The sequence below is a fragment of the Camelina sativa genome, chromosome 20 (genome assembly GCF_000633955.1).
Source record: "Camelina sativa cultivar DH55 chromosome 20, Cs, whole genome shotgun sequence".
In the NCBI taxonomy this organism is placed as follows: domain Eukaryota; kingdom Viridiplantae; phylum Streptophyta; class Magnoliopsida; order Brassicales; family Brassicaceae; genus Camelina; species Camelina sativa.
The window spans coordinates 15,300,077-15,318,201 of record NC_025704.1 but is presented as its reverse complement, the minus strand read 5'-3'; the positions used below and the strand labels follow the sequence as shown (position 1 = coordinate 15,318,201).

Genomic DNA, 18,125 nt, shown 5'->3' with positions numbered 1-18,125 from the left:
ATACTCCCTCTGTATCATAATAGATGATGTTTTAGGATTTTTACATAAATCAAGAAAAACATTTATTATTTAACAATAAGTGTATTATTATTTTCTAATAATATATTTTTATAATTATTAACCAATAATATTTCATCAAACTCTTAAATTTTCATTTAATGATTCTTGAACTTTGCAATTTCTTAGCATTAATTGATAAAAGTATATAGAAAATCATCTATTCTGATACAAAATAAAATCCTACAACATCATCTATTCTGATACAGAGGGAGTATAAACGAACACATGATTCAGAATATAAAATCTAATGACGAAAGATTTAAAAGAATATGCAATATTTAGAATCATCGCATAGTTAGGGTTCACACTTCACAGGATAATATCAATCTTAACCTTTTTTTTCTTTTTCTTTTTGATCAAGTTCAATCTTAGCCTAAAAAATTGAAAAATACATACGTATCAAAATACTCTTCGTAATTCCGTAAACATGAAACTTTTTGGTCATTTGTTTGAGTCTTTTTAACCTTCGGTTGCATAGAAGAAGTGATTTACTTTAATTCTTTTCATAACGGTAACAAAAGAAAATGATTGTAAATAAAAAAAAAAAAAAATGATTGTAAATTAGGTAAAACAGTGATCGCCGCTATACATTTTGTAAGGTTTAGGTAAAACAGTGATGGTCGCCGGTAAAACAGGTAATTGCATTTGAAAGCTAATAATGCTCTTGTGTATCAACAACAACACACCACCAAATTTAAGTTAAAATATGAGATGGTGACTAAAATAAACGTCTCTACAATGGTTACGACTAATAGAACTGAAATCCTCAAATAAAAGAAAATGTAAACTAATTTTAAAAAATAGAAGAGTATAGAAGAGTAAAGGAAATTGAGAATCTAGAAATTTGGATTTAACGCTTCTCTCAGAGTCACAGAGAATGAAGAGAAAAGGCTAAGTGGTTAGAAGACAAAGGTCAAAAGTCTAATTTGCTCTACTTTTACAATTTTCCCTTATAACATTTGACATTCGTTGAAAAACATTTGACATTTGTGGTCAAAGTCTGAAATGTGCAGTAAAAGTTTATTTTGGGGCATCTTTATAGGAAGATCAGTTTAGGGTGTTCTTAGAGTATAAATATTGTGAAAATAATGTAAGATCAGTAGTTAAGAACTTTTGTTAAGAAGTTAGTTATTGGGAAAATATGTTTAAGATCTTAATATTTAATAATATAATATTCTTATAGAAATTTAAGAATGTTTAATAAATACATAGATTAATGTTTAATTTAAATTTTAAGAATGTTTAATACTATGTGGAAGAGAAATGATAGATATCTTCAAATGATCTGTTTCAACCTTTACATTGGATCAAAGTTTCTCTTTATTCAAAAATAGCACCTAAAGTAAAGCTTAAATACTTGATAACCCGAAACAAAAAATCATAAAACTCTCTAATCCCCTCCCAATGGTTACTGCAAAACTACTGATAAAGAATCATCTGAACTATGATCAATGATGAATCTAGCAGAAAGAAGATTAAGCAACAGGAGCATGATCTTTGATATCTTGAGACGCATCACGGCCAGCAGGGTTGACGAATGGCCACATTGACATGTTTGGATAGTAACCGTAACTAGGGTAGACCGCCATCTTATTAGGATGGAAAGCTGCTGGATGCTGGGGAGGCATGAAACCCGATGTCCTGCCAGGCTCCAAAACAGAGCTCAGGTCCATGAACCTGAAACACACACGGTATTCTTTCATATGAGACCAACTGCAGAACAACACAGTGTAAAAAAATAACAAAAACATACAAGGTTAGGCAAAGCTTTGAACATACCTATCATTTAGATTTTCTCTTTCAATCTAAGCAAACACTACAAATCACATCCCAAACACAAAATTTAGAGAACAATTCACAGAGAAAAGAACAAATGAGCTTGTTTGTAATTAACTTAAGACTGATCAGAACCTGGACAATGAGATCTTTCAAGAGATGTTTATACCTCGAAACAACTCATCAAAAAAGTTTCAGACTTTTTAGGAAAGATGTTCAAAGGTTCTTCTTTTGCATTTTGCTCATAAGTAACAACATCACTCCAAGTCGAAATCAATCAAAGCAACTAAACTTAGCTAAATATAAGAATCAATCTCATGGGACTTAGGAAACAAAAAATTATGAAACTGCTACAATTCTAAGCAAAGAAAAAGATTAAAGGTGTAGTCGCTTACTTGCTTAAAGGTGTGGTCGCTCACATACTCCAACTACGATCCGATCCCTGGCCAGCTCTGCAGCCGCCTGATTTATATTTCCCACCACAACAGTTCAATAAACTAGTTCGATTCTCAATTAATCAAAGAAAATTAACAATAGCTTTAACATCATTCCTGCTCAAAGCCTCCTCGTAGTTACTCTTGAAGTTGTATAGTACTGTAAATTAAAGCAGACACACAGGATTCCACATAATCAGATCATTAAGTTCGATCCGGAAAGCTGAATTGCAATTTTCGGAGATCAATCGAAACCATATAAAAGCGACAATCAAACAACGAAATTGACCTAGAAATCTGATGAAATCAGAGAGGAGTACCGTCGAAAGAGAGAGAATTGACAGGAGGATTGATGAGTGTGATGACAGCAACGCCATCGCTACCAACTTCCATCACCGTCTTCCCCTTGTTCGTGAATTGTGAAAGAGATAAAGAGGTTGTCGGGTGTTTAGTCTCTGTTTTCTCGATTGATAGAATTTTTACCTTCGAACGAAAATCGAAGCTTTCGCTGTTTTCTCTCTTTCTCGAAGAAAACCTAGTTGCGTTATGGAAGAAGAAGAGAAATGAAAATTATCCCGATTGCAAAAAATTCCCAACAAATCCCGTAATGCCACGTACACGAAGAACTGGGATTAAAACTGTTCTAAATTCAAGATCAAAAATTATGTTATAAGGCTACTGTTCAATTTATTAAACATTTTTTTTTGCTTAGAACACTCTAATAGTTGTACCGATAAAGATAGCCTTAGAAGTCTCGAGTCGATAGGTAGAAGAACCAATGACAGAGCTAACGAGATACATACTTTTTTTTTGCTTCCATTTATATACAGTAAAACCTCTATAATTTAATACTCTATAAATTAATAAATACTATAAATTAATAAATTTTGCTAGTCTCAAGTTGGGCCAGTGTAAAAATTAACAAAATTCGATAAGATAATAAGATAATATTTTTTTTGAAATCCCCATGTAAAATATGGTCCCAATAATATCATAAATTAATAATCATGTAAATTTACATATATATATATATATATATATACTGACATAATAATATATTTCTTCTAAAGCTCATTTCTGTAGAACAATTGTGATGTTGTATTTTCAAACTATAATGATATCTCTAAATTTATAACATATCATAAAAATAGTTAAATTTGAAAGCTTTCAATTTTTAGATATGCATCATTATACAATTTGATAATTTGACAGATTATTAAAATAGGAGAATTGATATTAATTATTATTCATAAATTTGAATTTATGTATGTCATGTGTATAAGTCAATTTGTATATAGTATTTGTAATTTATTGCCAATAATGTTTTCTAAATATTACAAGTTCAATTTATAAACCATAAAATTTACAACATCCGAAAGTTTAATCTTATTTTGATAAAATTGTCTCAATTCATAATTTTTTAAAATTTAACAATTAAAACTATATCTATTAATTAATAATTAATAATTTACACTATAAAATAATAATTATTAATTTATAAATAAATTAATATCACTATAAATTAATAAAATATCTTGGTCCCAATATTATTAATTTATAGAGGTTATATTGTACTAACTGATGTTCTCATTTGTTTTGTGATTAAAGTAGCTAATTGTTTGGTTGTTGACAGAGAAAATAACATAACTCTTACTTGGGCTCAAATCGGCCCAATAGTTTAAAGATGGTTTTTAATGTAATTTTGTTTTTCTATATGAAAGAGAATTTTATAAGTATACAATGCGCCAGTTGACAACAATATATAGTTTCCATTTGTAGTACAAGATTTGTGGGCTGGACTGTGTAATTGGATAATTGAATCGGAGTGCTATGATTCTATGACAAATACCATATCCCAAAAGTGAAGTACAAAAAAAACACAACCCGTGACTAATGGAATAATTCAATCTGGTTCACGGGTTACTCTAACACATATTATATAAGAAGATACACCTTCTCATCAACATTCACTCCAACACCACAAACACAACAAACAAAAAGAGGAAGATAAAAAAAAAATGGCGAGCAAGAAGGCAGCTACGGCTATAATCGTGATGATAATGGCTATGTTAGTCGATAGGTCAGTAGCGATTGACCTCTGTGGCATGACCCAGGATGAGTTGAATGAGTGCAAACCAGCGGTGACCAAGGGGAATCCAACAAACCCAACACAGCCTTGCTGTACCGCTCTGCAGCACGCTGATTTCGCCTGTCTCTGTGGATACAAGAACTCTCCATGGCTCGGTTCTTTCGGTGTAGATCCCGAACTCGCTTCTGGTCTCCCTAAAGAGTGTGGCATACCCAACGCCCCAACTTGTTAATAAAATGAGCTTTGTGCGTGTCAGTGACTCAGTGTGCGTGTGTGTCTTTTCATATTCTAATATGAGATGTTGTTATTTCTTTTTTTTTATAAAACGTACTTTCTGCCACATGGCGTATATGGGTCGACCACCCCAAAAAGTAGTCAAAAGATTATAGAAGGACCAATTGAAAACTTCACAAGGCCCAAACAACACACGTAAGGGCAATTTCGAGAACGGAACCAATAAGCACATACCCAGAGGCCTATGGTTTCTCTACCTCCGACCCAGTATTAAACACTCTGACACAATACAACAAACTTAAAAANCCAATGGTTACTGCAAAACTACTGATAAAGAATCATCTGAACTATGATCAATGATGAATCTAACAGAAAGAAGATTAAGCAACAGGAGCATGATCTTTGACATCTTGAGACGAATCACGGCCAGCAGGATTGACGAATGGCCACATTGACATGTTTGGATAGTAACCGTAACTAGGGTAGACCGCCATCTTATTAGGATGGAAAGCTGCTGGATGCTGGGGAGGCATGAAACCCGATGTCCTGCCAGGCTCCAAAACAGAGCTCAGGTCCATGAACCTGAAACACACACGGTATTCTTTCATATGAGACCAACTGCAGAACAACACAGTGTAAAAAAATAACAAAAACATACAAGGTTAGGCAAAGCTTTGAACATACCTATCATTTAGATTTTCTCTTTCAATCTAAGCAAACACTACAAATCACATCCCAAACACAAAATTTAGAGAACAATTCACAGAGAAAAGAACAAATGAGCTTGTTTGTAATTAACTTAAGACTGATCAGAACCTGGACAATGAGATCTTTCAAGAGATGTTTATACCTCGAAACAACTCATCAAAAAAGTTTCAGACTTTTTAGGAAAGATGTTCAAAGGTTCTTCTTTTGCATTTTGCTCATAAGTAACAACATCACTCCAAGTCGAAATCAATCAAAGCAACTAAACTTAGCTAAATATAAGAATCAATCTCATGGGACTTAGGAAACAAAAAATTATGAAACTGCTACAATTCTAAGCAAAGAAAAAGATTAAAGGTGTAGTCGCTTACTTGCTTAAAGGTGTGGTCGCTCACATACTCCAACTACGATCCGATCCCTGGCCAGCTCTGCAGCCGCCTGATTTATATTTCCCACCACAACAGTTCAATAAACTAGTTCGATTCTCAATTAATCAAAGAAAATTAACAATAGCTTTAACATCATTCCTGCTCAAAGCCTCCTCGTAGTTACTCTTGAAGTTGTATAGTACTGTAAATTAAAGCAGACACACAGGATTCCACATAATCAGATCATTAAGTTCGATCCGGAAAGCTGAATTGCAATTTTCGGAGATCAATCGAAACCATATAAAAGCGACAATCAAACAACGAAATTGACCTAGAAATCTGATGAAATCAGAGAGGAGTACCGTCGAAAGAGAGAGAATTGACAGGAGGATTGATGAGTGTGATGACAGCAACGCCATCGCTACCAACTTCCATCACCGTCTTCCCCTTGTTCGTGAATTGTGAAAGAGATAAAGAGGTTGTCGGGTGTTTAGTCTCTGTTTTCTCGATTGATAGAATTTTTACCTTCGAACGAAAATCGAAGCTTTCGCTGTTTTCTCTCTTTCTCGAAGAAAACCTAGTTGCGTTATGGAAGAAGAAGAGAAATGAAAATTATCCCGATTGCAAAAAATTCCCAACAAATCCCGTAATGCCACGTACACGAAGAACTGGGATTAAAACTGTTCTAAATTCAAGATCAAAAATTATGTTATAAGGCTACTGTTCAATTTATTAAACATTTTTTTTTGCTTAGAACACTCTAATAGTTGTACCGATAAAGATAGCCTTAGAAGTCTCGAGTCGATAGGTAGAAGAACCAATGACAGAGCTAACGAGATACATACTTTTTTTTTGCTTCCATTTATATACAGTAAAACCTCTATAATTTAATACTCTATAAATTAATAAATACTATAAATTAATAAATTTTGCTAGTCTCAAGTTGGGCCAGTGTAAAAATTAACAAAATTCGATAAGATAATAAGATAATATTTTTTTTGAAATCCCCATGTAAAATATGGTCCCAATAATATCATAAATTAATAATCATGTAAATTTACATATATATATATATATATATATACTGACATAATAATATATTTCTTCTAAAGCTCATTTCTGTAGAACAATTGTGATGTTGTATTTTCAAACTATAATGATATCTCTAAATTTATAACATATCATAAAAATAGTTAAATTTGAAAGCTTTCAATTTTTAGATATGCATCATTATACAATTTGATAATTTGACAGATTATTAAAATAGGAGAATTGATATTAATTATTATTCATAAATTTGAATTTATGTATGTCATGTGTATAAGTCAATTTGTATATAGTATTTGTAATTTATTGCCAATAATGTTTTCTAAATATTACAAGTTCAATTTATAAACCATAAAATTTACAACATCCGAAAGTTTAATCTTATTTTGATAAAATTGTCTCAATTCATAATTTTTTAAAATTTAACAATTAAAACTATATCTATTAATTAATAATTAATAATTTACACTATAAAATAATAATTATTAATTTATAAATAAATTAATATCACTATAAATTAATAAAATATCTTGGTCCCAATATTATTAATTTATAGAGGTTATATTGTACTAACTGATGTTCTCATTTGTTTTGTGATTAAAGTAGCTAATTGTTTGGTTGTTGACAGAGAAAATAACATAACTCTTACTTGGGCTCAAATCGGCCCAATAGTTTAAAGATGGTTTTTAATGTAATTTTGTTTTTCTATATGAAAGAGAATTTTATAAGTATACAATGCGCCAGTTGACAACAATATATAGTTTCCATTTGTAGTACAAGATTTGTGGGCTGGACTGTGTAATTGGATAATTGAATCGGAGTGCTATGATTCTATGACAAATACCATATCCCAAAAGTGAAGTACAAAAAAAACACAACCCGTGACTAATGGAATAATTCAATCTGGTTCACGGGTTACTCTAACACATATTATATAAGAAGATACACCTTCTCATCAACATTCACTCCAACACCACAAACACAACAAACAAAAAGAGGAAGATAAAAAAAAAATGGCGAGCAAGAAGGCAGCTACGGCTATAATCGTGATGATAATGGCTATGTTAGTCGATAGGTCAGTAGCGATTGACCTCTGTGGCATGACCCAGGATGAGTTGAATGAGTGCAAACCAGCGGTGACCAAGGGGAATCCAACAAACCCAACACAGCCTTGCTGTACCGCTCTGCAGCACGCTGATTTCGCCTGTCTCTGTGGATACAAGAACTCTCCATGGCTCGGTTCTTTCGGTGTAGATCCCGAACTCGCTTCTGGTCTCCCTAAAGAGTGTGGCATACCCAACGCCCCAACTTGTTAATAAAATGAGCTTTGTGCGTGTCAGTGACTCAGTGTGCGTGTGTGTCTTTTCATATTCTAATATGAGATGTTGTTATTTCTTTTTTTTTATAAAACGTACTTTCTGCCACATGGCGTATATGGGTCGACCACCCCAAAAAGTAGTCAAAAGATTATAGAAGGACCAATTGAAAACTTCACAAGGCCCAAACAACACACGTAAGGGCAATTTCGAGAACGGAACCAATAAGCACATACCCAGAGGCCTATGGTTTCTCTACCTCCGACCCAGTATTAAACACTCTGACACAATACAACAAACTTAAAAAACGTATACTCGACACAAATTATTCCAATATTCTTCTTAATTCCTTCTTATCTTACCCACTAAGCTAATAGACGGTTCTATCCTATGATAAAACAGATCCAGCAAAGGTAAACATGATTACTGACAAAAAATTAACAGAAGCAAAATCATCAACAAAAATATATAAAATCCGATTAATAATATCTGATTTCACCAAAGATTAGAGTATGTCAATAGGGGTGAAACTTAAAACTCCGAGAAAGTCATTAAGCTAATCGATCCGGTTTACTACGTACCGGATTCCATAAACGCATAAACCAGAAAATAGGATGACAGAGTTTGTTCAGAAACCGACGAAAAATCAGATCCGACGGCAGTAACTAAACCTCTTTGTTCTCGTCGTTCACGGCGGCGTTCTCAATCTTCTTCGCCGGAGCAGAGAAGATCCAAGTGAAACCAAACGGATCCGTGACTTTTCCTTGAACACCTCCTTCAGTCTCCACCTCCGTAACCTCCACTTTCACAGCTCCCGCGGACACAGCTTTCGCAACGGCTGCTTCAACATCATCTGTCTCGAGGGTTAGAGTCATCGTCGTACCTTCCGATTTCGCACTGTTCAACGTAAAAACAAAAAACAAAAAAAGTCCAAATCAAACCACAATATACAAAACATGCAGAATCATCCATGAACAAAGCTTCTAAGCGGTTTAAATTATCAGAAACTTCTCATCTCACAAACCAAAATCCAGATCTAAAACAAAGTCAAACGCTACCACTGAGTACGCACTGTTCAACGTCTAAAACAAAAAAAGTTCAAAGTCCAAATCAAACCACAAAATATCCAAAACATGCAGAATCATCCATGAAAATAGCTTCTAAGCGTCTTAAACTACTAGAAACTTCTCATATCACAAACCAAAATCCAGATCTAAACAGAAATCAAACGCTACCACTGAGTACGCACTGTTCAACGTCTAAACAAACTCGAATCAAACAAATATATGAACAGTAAATCCTGTTTCAGGAAGAGCAAATAGCTTCTAAACGTAATTTATCTCCAGATAACTACTCACACTACAGCCTAAATCCAGATCTACAACAAAATCAAACACTAAACGAGTAAAAAAAAAAACCTAAAAAAAAAAAAATCAGAGATGAAAAAAGCGAGATCTAAACGTCAAACACCACAACAAGTGCAAGCGAGAGAGAGAAGAAAGCTTACGTAAAACCAGAGAGAGTGGTGACGTCACGAACAACGAAGGAAGAACCAGCGAGGTTGAGCTCAGAAGAGAGAACATGAGGAAGCTCTTGGTCAAGCTTACGCTTAGGGTAAAGACTCTGACCAGACTCGATCGCACCGAAAGCAGATTTGTAGAACGTAACAGCGTCGCTGACTTTCTGAGCTTCAACGGTCAACGTCGTCTTGAAAGCGGTGAAGGTAACAGGTTTCTCCACAACCGCCGCCGTCGTGGCTCCTCCGTTAGCACCATCAGCAGTAACACCATCTTGAGCCATCGCGAGAGAAAGAAAAAAAGCTGAAGATTCGTTTACGGTTAAAGAGAGAAATGAGAATGGTGTGAGTGTAAGAGAACAATCTAGAGAAAAACGATGGGTGAAGGAGAGAGAGAGAGAGATATTTATTATGGAAGCGGAGAAGCGGAATCGTTTTGTGCTATTAACCAACCTGACGAGGATTCAAATGGATATAACAATTGCTTTCGCGTCCGGGATTTTTACCCTTACTTTTTCGTTTATTTACGGGAGCATACCCCTACTAATCCCCCTTCTTTTCATTTATTGCGATACGACTCTCTCTTTTCCTACCCTATAGGACTACTGTCTCGTCCACGTGTCGTCTCCGTTCAACCGTTGCGATATTAATTTAATTTAATTGGTTTGTTCGAATTATTTTAAATTTTTTTGGTTACATTTTTCAAGTTTGTTTGTTATCATTATCTAACTGAATGGGTGAATGAATTGGTTCCACATAGGACAAGTTACATTTTCTCACATTCATTCTAGTGGGTTAAAGATATGTTATGTTGTACCATTATTACCTTCAGTATATATTTAATTCAATGTCAATTTTTTTTTACCAGCACTTTTCAGATTTAATTGATGTGTGTGGTATAGACTTTACTACTTTAGTTAATGCTGGGATGATGTATATGAGCAAGATGTATAACTAAGCTTAGGGGATGTAACGTATAGAGACAATATTTGTTTGTAATATACACCAACCAAATTACAATTATATACCAAGAAAGATTTGTTGAAGGACACAGTCTCTCTACCTGCAAATCTTTCTTGATGTAACGAGAAATAATATTTTGACTAATATGCGATTTCTTCAAGAACTTGGAGGGTCTTCTGGTGAACCTGTTAAACAAATTTGGTTTTGATAAAATTGTAAAGAAACGACTTTTTTTTTTGTCTGCAAGTGTTTTTGGTGTTACAAGAAACTCACCCATTCTAAATGTTGTGCTGTTATACCAGAGGCATTACCCGAGTATATACTTCCCAATACCTTATCAAGATTAGATTTAAACCATCACACAAAAAAACTGGTCACATGATATTCTCTACTCTACTCTTATCATCTGTTGGGACAAGCTGATTGACAAACATAGAAAACATACCTTTGTGACAGTCTCTAGAAACATTCCTGGCCTTACTGGTAACGGTTTTCTTCCTGTAACGCTTCCCTGGGATCACATCAAGTAGGTCAAGTAAGAAACGAATAATCTTTGATTCAGCGCCTACTCAAAAACTCATATCTTTTAACAACAGCTGTACTAGTTGGTCATACTTACCCTTCCATTTAGTCCACTCGGTCTTTTTGCTTGCGTAGAAGAATCGCCTTCTTTGCTTAGATCATCTGCACCTTCATCTTTCCCTTGCATTACATTCTGGATCATTTGCTGCACAGTCTTTCCAGGTTTCAAAGCTACCAGTTTGCTTAAGAAATTCACCTGTATGGCGATCATGCAATAAGTCATTCTATTCCAATGTTTCAATTACCTTCATAAACACAGCATAATGGACATAATAGTTTGTCTCACAAACCTCTGATTCAGGCAGAGTTGTGAAGCCTCGGTCATTTCTCTCATCAAGTATACCTCCTCCCATCATATTTCGCGCTTCCTCCCTAATCAAAACAAGCCTCGCTAGTAGTTTTCGATCCGGAATAACTGGCCTTGTCTCCATAGTCTGCAAAATTTCCTCGGAGTTATCCACATTCTCAGACTATTCTAAGGATAAACAGATACATATTCCTTAACAAACACAATACCTCTAGCAAGTCATCAGCCTGGTTAGCTATGTCATTCAGATTTGCTCCGGGTATATGAAGTTTAGTACCATTCTCACTTTCAAAAGCCCCACCACCTGCAGCCACCCTACGCAACAGCTCATGTCTACTTTCCTTTTTAGGGGTTCTACAGAGTAAACCGATCACCTGGACCTAAATAAACAGTAACACTAACGTTGAAAACATGATATAAAGCTATAGCAACGTCTTGAAAGTAAGAAGAAACTGACTAAAATATTACTCACATGAGGAGGGCATTTTTTAGTGAGATGAGATAAGACAGTCTCCTTGACGACCTCTAGTAAAGACTTCCTCTGAATTCAAACAAAAAAAAAGTCAATTTCTTTGATCAGTTTTCCAGCCTATGTTACAAAACTTATGGCGAAGGTAACAACCGTCTTCAAAATCCAGAGAAAATATGTAAGAGATTGCTACACTACATTGCAAAAGCAATCTGAGTTACAACTGTATACCAATTCTAGCAATTTTGGTCGTTTGTGTAGCAAACTCAGGTCAATCCTTAGAGGATGTGTTTTTTTGTGTGTGTCTATTCAAAAAGCGCAAATGCAGAATTGTTTTACCTTATCGTCTTGGTCCTTGTCTGCAAGTTGGATCATGTAATCAAGGGCCATCATAAACCCTGACTCCATTTCATCAACTCTTTTCCCTATAACTCCTTGTGCAGCCAATTCTACAGCAACATTCTCAGATGCTTCATTCATCTTCATATCTGTCAACTACAACATCAGGGCAATTCACATGTCACGCTATGTAAAGATTTCTATTTATCATAAAGCCATCTGGAAACAGTGATGAATAATCCAGAAAACTAAATGGTCATCATTTATTCAAACAATTAACAAGTAACGAGTCTATGAATTATAAAGCTAAACGCCTATAAGTTGTTCGACGAAATGCCAAGCTTAGAGAAACGAAACAAAAGCAAATTGAGATGAAACAAAAGCAAGTTGAGATAAACCAGGACTCAGAAAACATACGAGGGTAATCATTTCTTCAAGAACGGAGGTGACTTGTTCGCCTCCTTTAAGCAAAGCTTCATACTCAGATGGATCTAACTTATCCTCGACATTAGTTTGATTTTGCTGAGTTCCGTATCTTTCGAACAATTCTTCATCGGTGTATCCACCTCCAACTTCGTAAGGAGCGCAAAATTGAACAAGACGCTTCAATTTCTTGGTTTGTTTTGGACGGAAAGAACAAGATGAGAAAGGAATGGAGCAAATAATCGATGGGATGATTAGAGATTCTCTTTGAGATGGTGATGGGGTTGAGGGGAAACGAAGATGAATTGACTGTAACATAGTTTGTTTTCTCGTTTCGGACTTTGTAAACTTTCGAGGTTTTGGGTTTTAAGCAAGGAAAAGAAGGAAGATAAAATATCGACGAAGAAGATACTGATATAAGGAAAAATTAAAAATAAAAATGATAAACGCCGCCTGTGGGGATCGAACCCACGACCACGTGGTTAAAAGCCACGCGCTCTACCACTGAGCTAAGAAGGCCTTGATAAAAATACTTTATTTATTAGATATAAAAAAATCGATCCAAATTGCAAAACCAGAATAAACCATTTCACGAATAATATTAATTGGTTGGTTTGTTATATACCGTTATGAATATTGGTTATATTCATAACACTATGTAATATGTAGGATTTAATCTATGTAAATGACGATACGAATACAAAGTGTTTTTTTTTTGGGTAAAGTTGTTTAGCTTTAGTTTTGATCATTAATATTTAGTTTGATACACAAAATCAGGTTTCAATTATGGAAATCGTCGTAGTTGAGATCAGCAACCATGTGGGATGAAGCATGGAGGGGTCCAAATGATATAATGGTGTTTTATGATTCTTATTAAGTTCATTGCCTACTTAGAAAAAGTCGGGTGACATATTACTAATGCTGCCATATAAAGTATCTCAATATATTTATGTCTTGATCAACTGGTAGAACTAGAAACAATGTATAAATGTGTATACACATTTGATTATTTGATAGTCAATCTATATTCAAGGTAGGATAAGCCAACCAAAAAACCAAAAAAAAATCAAGGTAAGATATAAACACTTACAAATATAATTTAATTTTAATGAAGTGAGAAAACTATAGATAAAGTAGGCATGGCAAAGGACTGCTTCATATTGGCTCAATTATTACAAAATCTCTCTTTCTTTCTCATTCACTAGTCTGGCACATGCTTTATCTCCAAATCCTCTTTGAGGTGTAGTTTTATAATACACTATTGCAATCAAATATTTTGTCCTTGCTTATATTTACACACACGTTATCTTATTCATTTGATTAAATTAAATTATTAATTTATAGAAATATTTCTTTAACTTTCTAATTTCCTAAATAATATATTTAAAATAATTTTTTTTGTTAATATCTATATTTTCTAGGACTAATTACATGTAAAAAATAATTATGACTTCTAAATGTTTTTAATCTTAAGAAAACTGAAACCACCTATGTTTATTACTTTATGTTCTTTTTTTTTTCAGCTTATTACTTTCTGTTTGTTATTTGTAAATTTCATTTTACAAGTAATGAGAAAGGGTTAATCATAAACAAACTCTTGGTATTTGAGAATTAAGCTATTTTTCCTTCAATTTAGGGGTATTTCAAAAGCACCCCCTTTTCAATACTACTTTTCAAAAATGTCACTTCTCTAATACCTTATCCAAAATGTCTTTAATGTATTGAGATATACCCAAATACATGTGTAACTTTACAAAAACATATGTAAATCTATATTAACATTTTTGAAGTACATTTTGTGTTATGCCTTTTTAGTTTTGTTTATTTAAAAAGTTACTTACAACATTAACCCCTAAAAAGTTTCCAAAACTAACATTATTACAGATTTTGTTTCCTAAATATTTTACAATTCATTCCAACTAAATAAATAACAGCAACCAATATGGAAATAGAAACTATCATATATTTAACCACACATTCTGTTGTGTTTTGAAAATATTATATATCTGAATCTTTCGCAAACAAAAAAAACAACAATTTGATTCCAATTTTGTTTTCCAAAACCTGTGAGCTTTGATTTTTAACATAAGAAAAACTTCGATTGACATTTATTTAAATATTATAATTAACATATATAAACTTAATAAAAAATGGGAATTATTACGAATATGTAAAATTTAAAATACTATATAATGTGGTTTTATAGTAGATGCGTTATAAAGAGGATATGTTGGAATTAATAAAATATTACTAAATTTGTGTTAACACGGGTTAAATCCTCATTTAATTATTTATCAACACTACTAATATTAGAATATTTGACATAAAATCAAGTTGATTTAATTAAGATTGTGTAAATAATTAAATCATTAGGAAAAATGTGACTTCAGCAAAGCATATAAATTACTTATTATGTATTTAGATCCCTTATTTTTTGTAATAATAATTAAAAATCAAAATAGAATCTTAAACACTAAACAAAACAAACTAAATATAACAAACAAATGGTCATGAAGTGTACTGCGGGTTAAAAAATAATATAATCATTTATCCGCACAACAACTGAAAATTTTAGTTATTTCTCTATTTACAAAACAACCAGTATTTAACAAATAGATACAACATAAATAAAAATTATATGCCCGCAGTGTACAGCGAGTTAAAATCTAGTTATATTTATATTATTATCTATATGTGTAACCTTCTTAACACCTTACTAGGTACTAACCCGCGGAGAACCGCGGGCTGAAATTTTTTTAATTAAAATTTATAATAATTTATTTTATTATTATGTTATTTATAATAGTTTGTGATTAAAAATTTGGTTTGTTTATATTATAATTTTTGTATTTTAAAAATGTTTATTGAAACATTTGCATGTAATGAATAAAATTATTTAAACATTTGTCAACTAAACACAGTCCTTACTAACATATAAAAAAACAACTAAATATAGCTAGTAAAAGTTCTAAAAAGCCTCTTTGAAAACAACATTCATTGTTTTTTTCTGTGGCTTCCTTTCCTTGTCTGTAATAATTTTAACCTGTGGTGGAAATTTGTTTTGATAAAATTTGTAGCTGTATATTTTATTCGATTTGGTTTTTAAAATCTTACCTGTTAATTTTTTTTAAGTACAAATTAGTTTTGATTCTAATTGATTTTTTTTTTACTTTTCTACAATTTATTTTATTTGATGTGTCCCTGGTTTTCATTTTTTAATTAATTTTATTTATTTAATTAATTAATTAATCTTAATTAAGTTTTTTTAATGGAAATTGAATGTAATTTTTACACATTTTAAGGTTAGTTTCATATTTGTACTTCCTAATTAATATAGTAGGATAAAATTTGTAATTGTAGATTTTATTTGATTAGATTTTTAAAATCTTAGCTGTTAATTTTTTTTAATACATATTAGTTTTGATTCTAATAGATTTTTTTTTTTACTTTTCTACAATTTATTTTATTTATTGTGTCTCTGATTTTCGTTTTTAAATTAATTATATTTATTTCGTTAATTTATTAATTTTAATTAAGTTTTTGTAATGGCAATTGAATGTAATTTTTTACATATTTCAGGTTAATTTCAAATTTGTACTTCCCAATTAATATAGTAGGATAAATACCTTACAAATATCTTATAAATATGTTGTAAAATCTTATAAATACCTTGTAAAACTTTATAAAAACCTTATAAAAAACCTCAAAAATACTTTGATTGAATATGTTAGTAGTAGGTACCATTCATAACTACATTATCATTTTTATAATTTTTTCTTAATTTTCAATTTTATTGAGCCGTATTTATAAAAATGGACAGCTAAAATAGGTATTTTTGAAAATGAGCATACCAAAAAGTGGCATTTCTAAAAGATTCTCTTTATTTTTTTTAAAGCTTATTTTCAATTTCAGATTTTCCATAAATCTTATATTTATTACTTGTAAAATGAAGTATACAAAATGAGAAAAGAGTTAATTGTATGTTTATACTTTATAGACATTGATATACACTAACAGAATGGTATGCGTACTACAAGGAAAAAAAATACTGATGTAGTTGTGGTAGGTATAGAAAATACAATATTTATCAAATGAAATACTTGAGAATTTATTTATAACAGGAAAAATCAAGTGAAATACTTTTAATATTGATAAAGTACTAAAGGAACGTTAATGCATTGATAATCTATTATTCTTAATAAAAGTTTGTCTATTTGCCACAACAAAATAGATGTTATGTGTCTAGCTACTTTTTGCAGCTAACAATGCATCTAGGTTTATATATATATATTTAAGGGTTAATTAAGAGAATACCACAATTTTGAAAGTTATTTAAGAGAATACCACAAAAACATTTTTAATAGGAAAATACCATAGGGTCCATGTTTTTTTGGAGTAAAAAGATATAATCACCCTTTTTTATTTTAGTGTTAGATAGAAAGAGTGAAAAATTTCGTGAGATTTTTTAAAATAGCATGTAATATTTATATTTTACATCTCATTTCTGAACCCAAACTGACATATAATTTCGTTCTAATTGTAAAATCTAAACCCTAGCCATCTTATTTGTGAACCCAAACCGATATATAATTTCGTTTTAATTGTAAAATCTAAACCCTAACCATCTCATTTGTGAACCCAAACCGATATATAATTTTGTTATAATTGTAAAATCTAAACCCTAACCATCTCATTTGTGAACCCAAACTGACATATAGTTTCGTTCTAATTGTAAAATCTAAACCCTAACTATCTCATTTGTGAACCCAAACCGACATATAATTTTGTTCTAATTGTAAAATCTAAACCCTAACCATCTTATTTGTGAATCCAAACCGACATATAATTTCGTTCTAATTGTAAAATTTAAACCCTAACCATTTCATTTGTGAACCCAAATCGACATATAATTTCGTTCAAAAAACAAAAATAACATGATATTTAAACAAATAACATGTAATATATGTAATGGGTATAAGAGTAATTTTATATGAAGAGAGAGAATACATTGTAGGTCATATAGTAGTTTCTTAATTACTTTTGATTTTTGTGGTATCTATTGCATATTCCTTTTATTTAATGACTATGTGCCGACGTACGTAAGCACAAATATTAGTGTTTATATATATATTGCAGTTCTTGTAAAGATTACTAAGATAAGGAATTTTTTTCACTAATACATTATTAGTTTTATTTTTCAAAAACACCATGAAAACATATTTTCTAAAAATATAATAAAACTAAAACTAAACTTTCACCATTCAAAACTAAACATTGAATCCTAAACACTAAAAACTCCACCCCTTAAAAACTTTATCCTAAATATAAAATAGTCAATCTAAACCAAATAAATTTTACATTTTTAAAAGCTAATTTTTGTGCTTGTGGTATTATTGGAAAAATAAATTAAGAGTGGTATTTTTGGAGAAAAAAAATAAAGTGTTGTATTTTGAGGAATTCTTCTTAGATATCTAGAATTTTTGGGCAATTTTTTTGT

At 31.7% G+C, this 18,125-nt stretch overlaps 4 protein-coding genes, 2 long non-coding RNA genes and 1 other non-coding gene across 9 annotated transcripts; 2 read left to right on the top strand and 5 right to left on the bottom strand.

The window, feature by feature from the left end:
• Positions 1,581-2,956, bottom strand: LOC104770903. Of its 2 annotated transcripts, none has more exons than XR_002036921.1 (4): positions 2,560-2,956; positions 1,972-2,430; positions 1,840-1,876; positions 1,581-1,737 (listed from the first exon to the last, which is right to left on the bottom strand). It is a non-coding gene; the product is annotated as an uncharacterized LOC104770903 (long non-coding RNA). The 2 variants fall into 2 exon arrangements; XR_764667.2 differs by having other exon boundaries at positions 2,591-2,953.
• Positions 4,229-4,701, top strand: LOC104770902 (putative lipid-transfer protein DIR1). The gene has a single exon (XM_010495371.2). It carries the CDS (start codon positions 4,289-4,291, stop codon positions 4,589-4,591), a length of 303 nt encoding a protein of 100 aa, XP_010493673.1. The 5' UTR covers positions 4,229-4,288; the 3' UTR covers positions 4,592-4,701.
• Positions 4,906-6,394, bottom strand: LOC104770900. Of its 2 annotated transcripts, none has more exons than XR_002036922.1 (4): positions 5,998-6,394; positions 5,410-5,868; positions 5,278-5,314; positions 4,906-5,175 (listed from the first exon to the last, which is right to left on the bottom strand). It is a non-coding gene; the product is annotated as an uncharacterized LOC104770900 (long non-coding RNA). The 2 variants fall into 2 exon arrangements; XR_764662.2 differs by having other exon boundaries at positions 6,029-6,391.
• LOC104770899 (putative lipid-transfer protein DIR1) lies at positions 7,667-8,139 on the top strand. The gene has a single exon (XM_010495370.2). It carries the CDS (start codon positions 7,727-7,729, stop codon positions 8,027-8,029), a length of 303 nt encoding a protein of 100 aa, XP_010493672.1. The 5' UTR covers positions 7,667-7,726; the 3' UTR covers positions 8,030-8,139.
• LOC104770898 (uncharacterized protein At5g48480-like) lies at positions 8,482-9,992 on the bottom strand. The gene is made up of 2 exons (XM_010495369.2): positions 9,537-9,992; positions 8,482-8,926 (listed from the first exon to the last, which is right to left on the bottom strand). Exons 1-2 carry the CDS (start codon positions 9,827-9,829, stop codon positions 8,695-8,697), a joined length of 525 nt encoding a protein of 174 aa, XP_010493671.1. The 5' UTR covers positions 9,830-9,992; the 3' UTR covers positions 8,482-8,694.
• LOC104770897 lies at positions 10,478-13,027 on the bottom strand. The gene is made up of 9 exons (XM_010495368.2): positions 12,623-13,027; positions 12,206-12,361; positions 11,870-11,938; positions 11,607-11,777; positions 11,381-11,524; positions 11,128-11,286; positions 10,954-11,019; positions 10,782-10,841; positions 10,478-10,693 (listed from the first exon to the last, which is right to left on the bottom strand). Exons 1-9 carry the CDS (start codon positions 12,944-12,946, stop codon positions 10,649-10,651), a joined length of 1,194 nt encoding a protein of 397 aa, XP_010493670.1. The 5' UTR covers positions 12,947-13,027; the 3' UTR covers positions 10,478-10,648.
• TRNAK-UUU lies at positions 13,076-13,147 on the bottom strand. The gene has a single exon. It is a non-coding gene; the product is annotated as a tRNA-Lys (tRNA).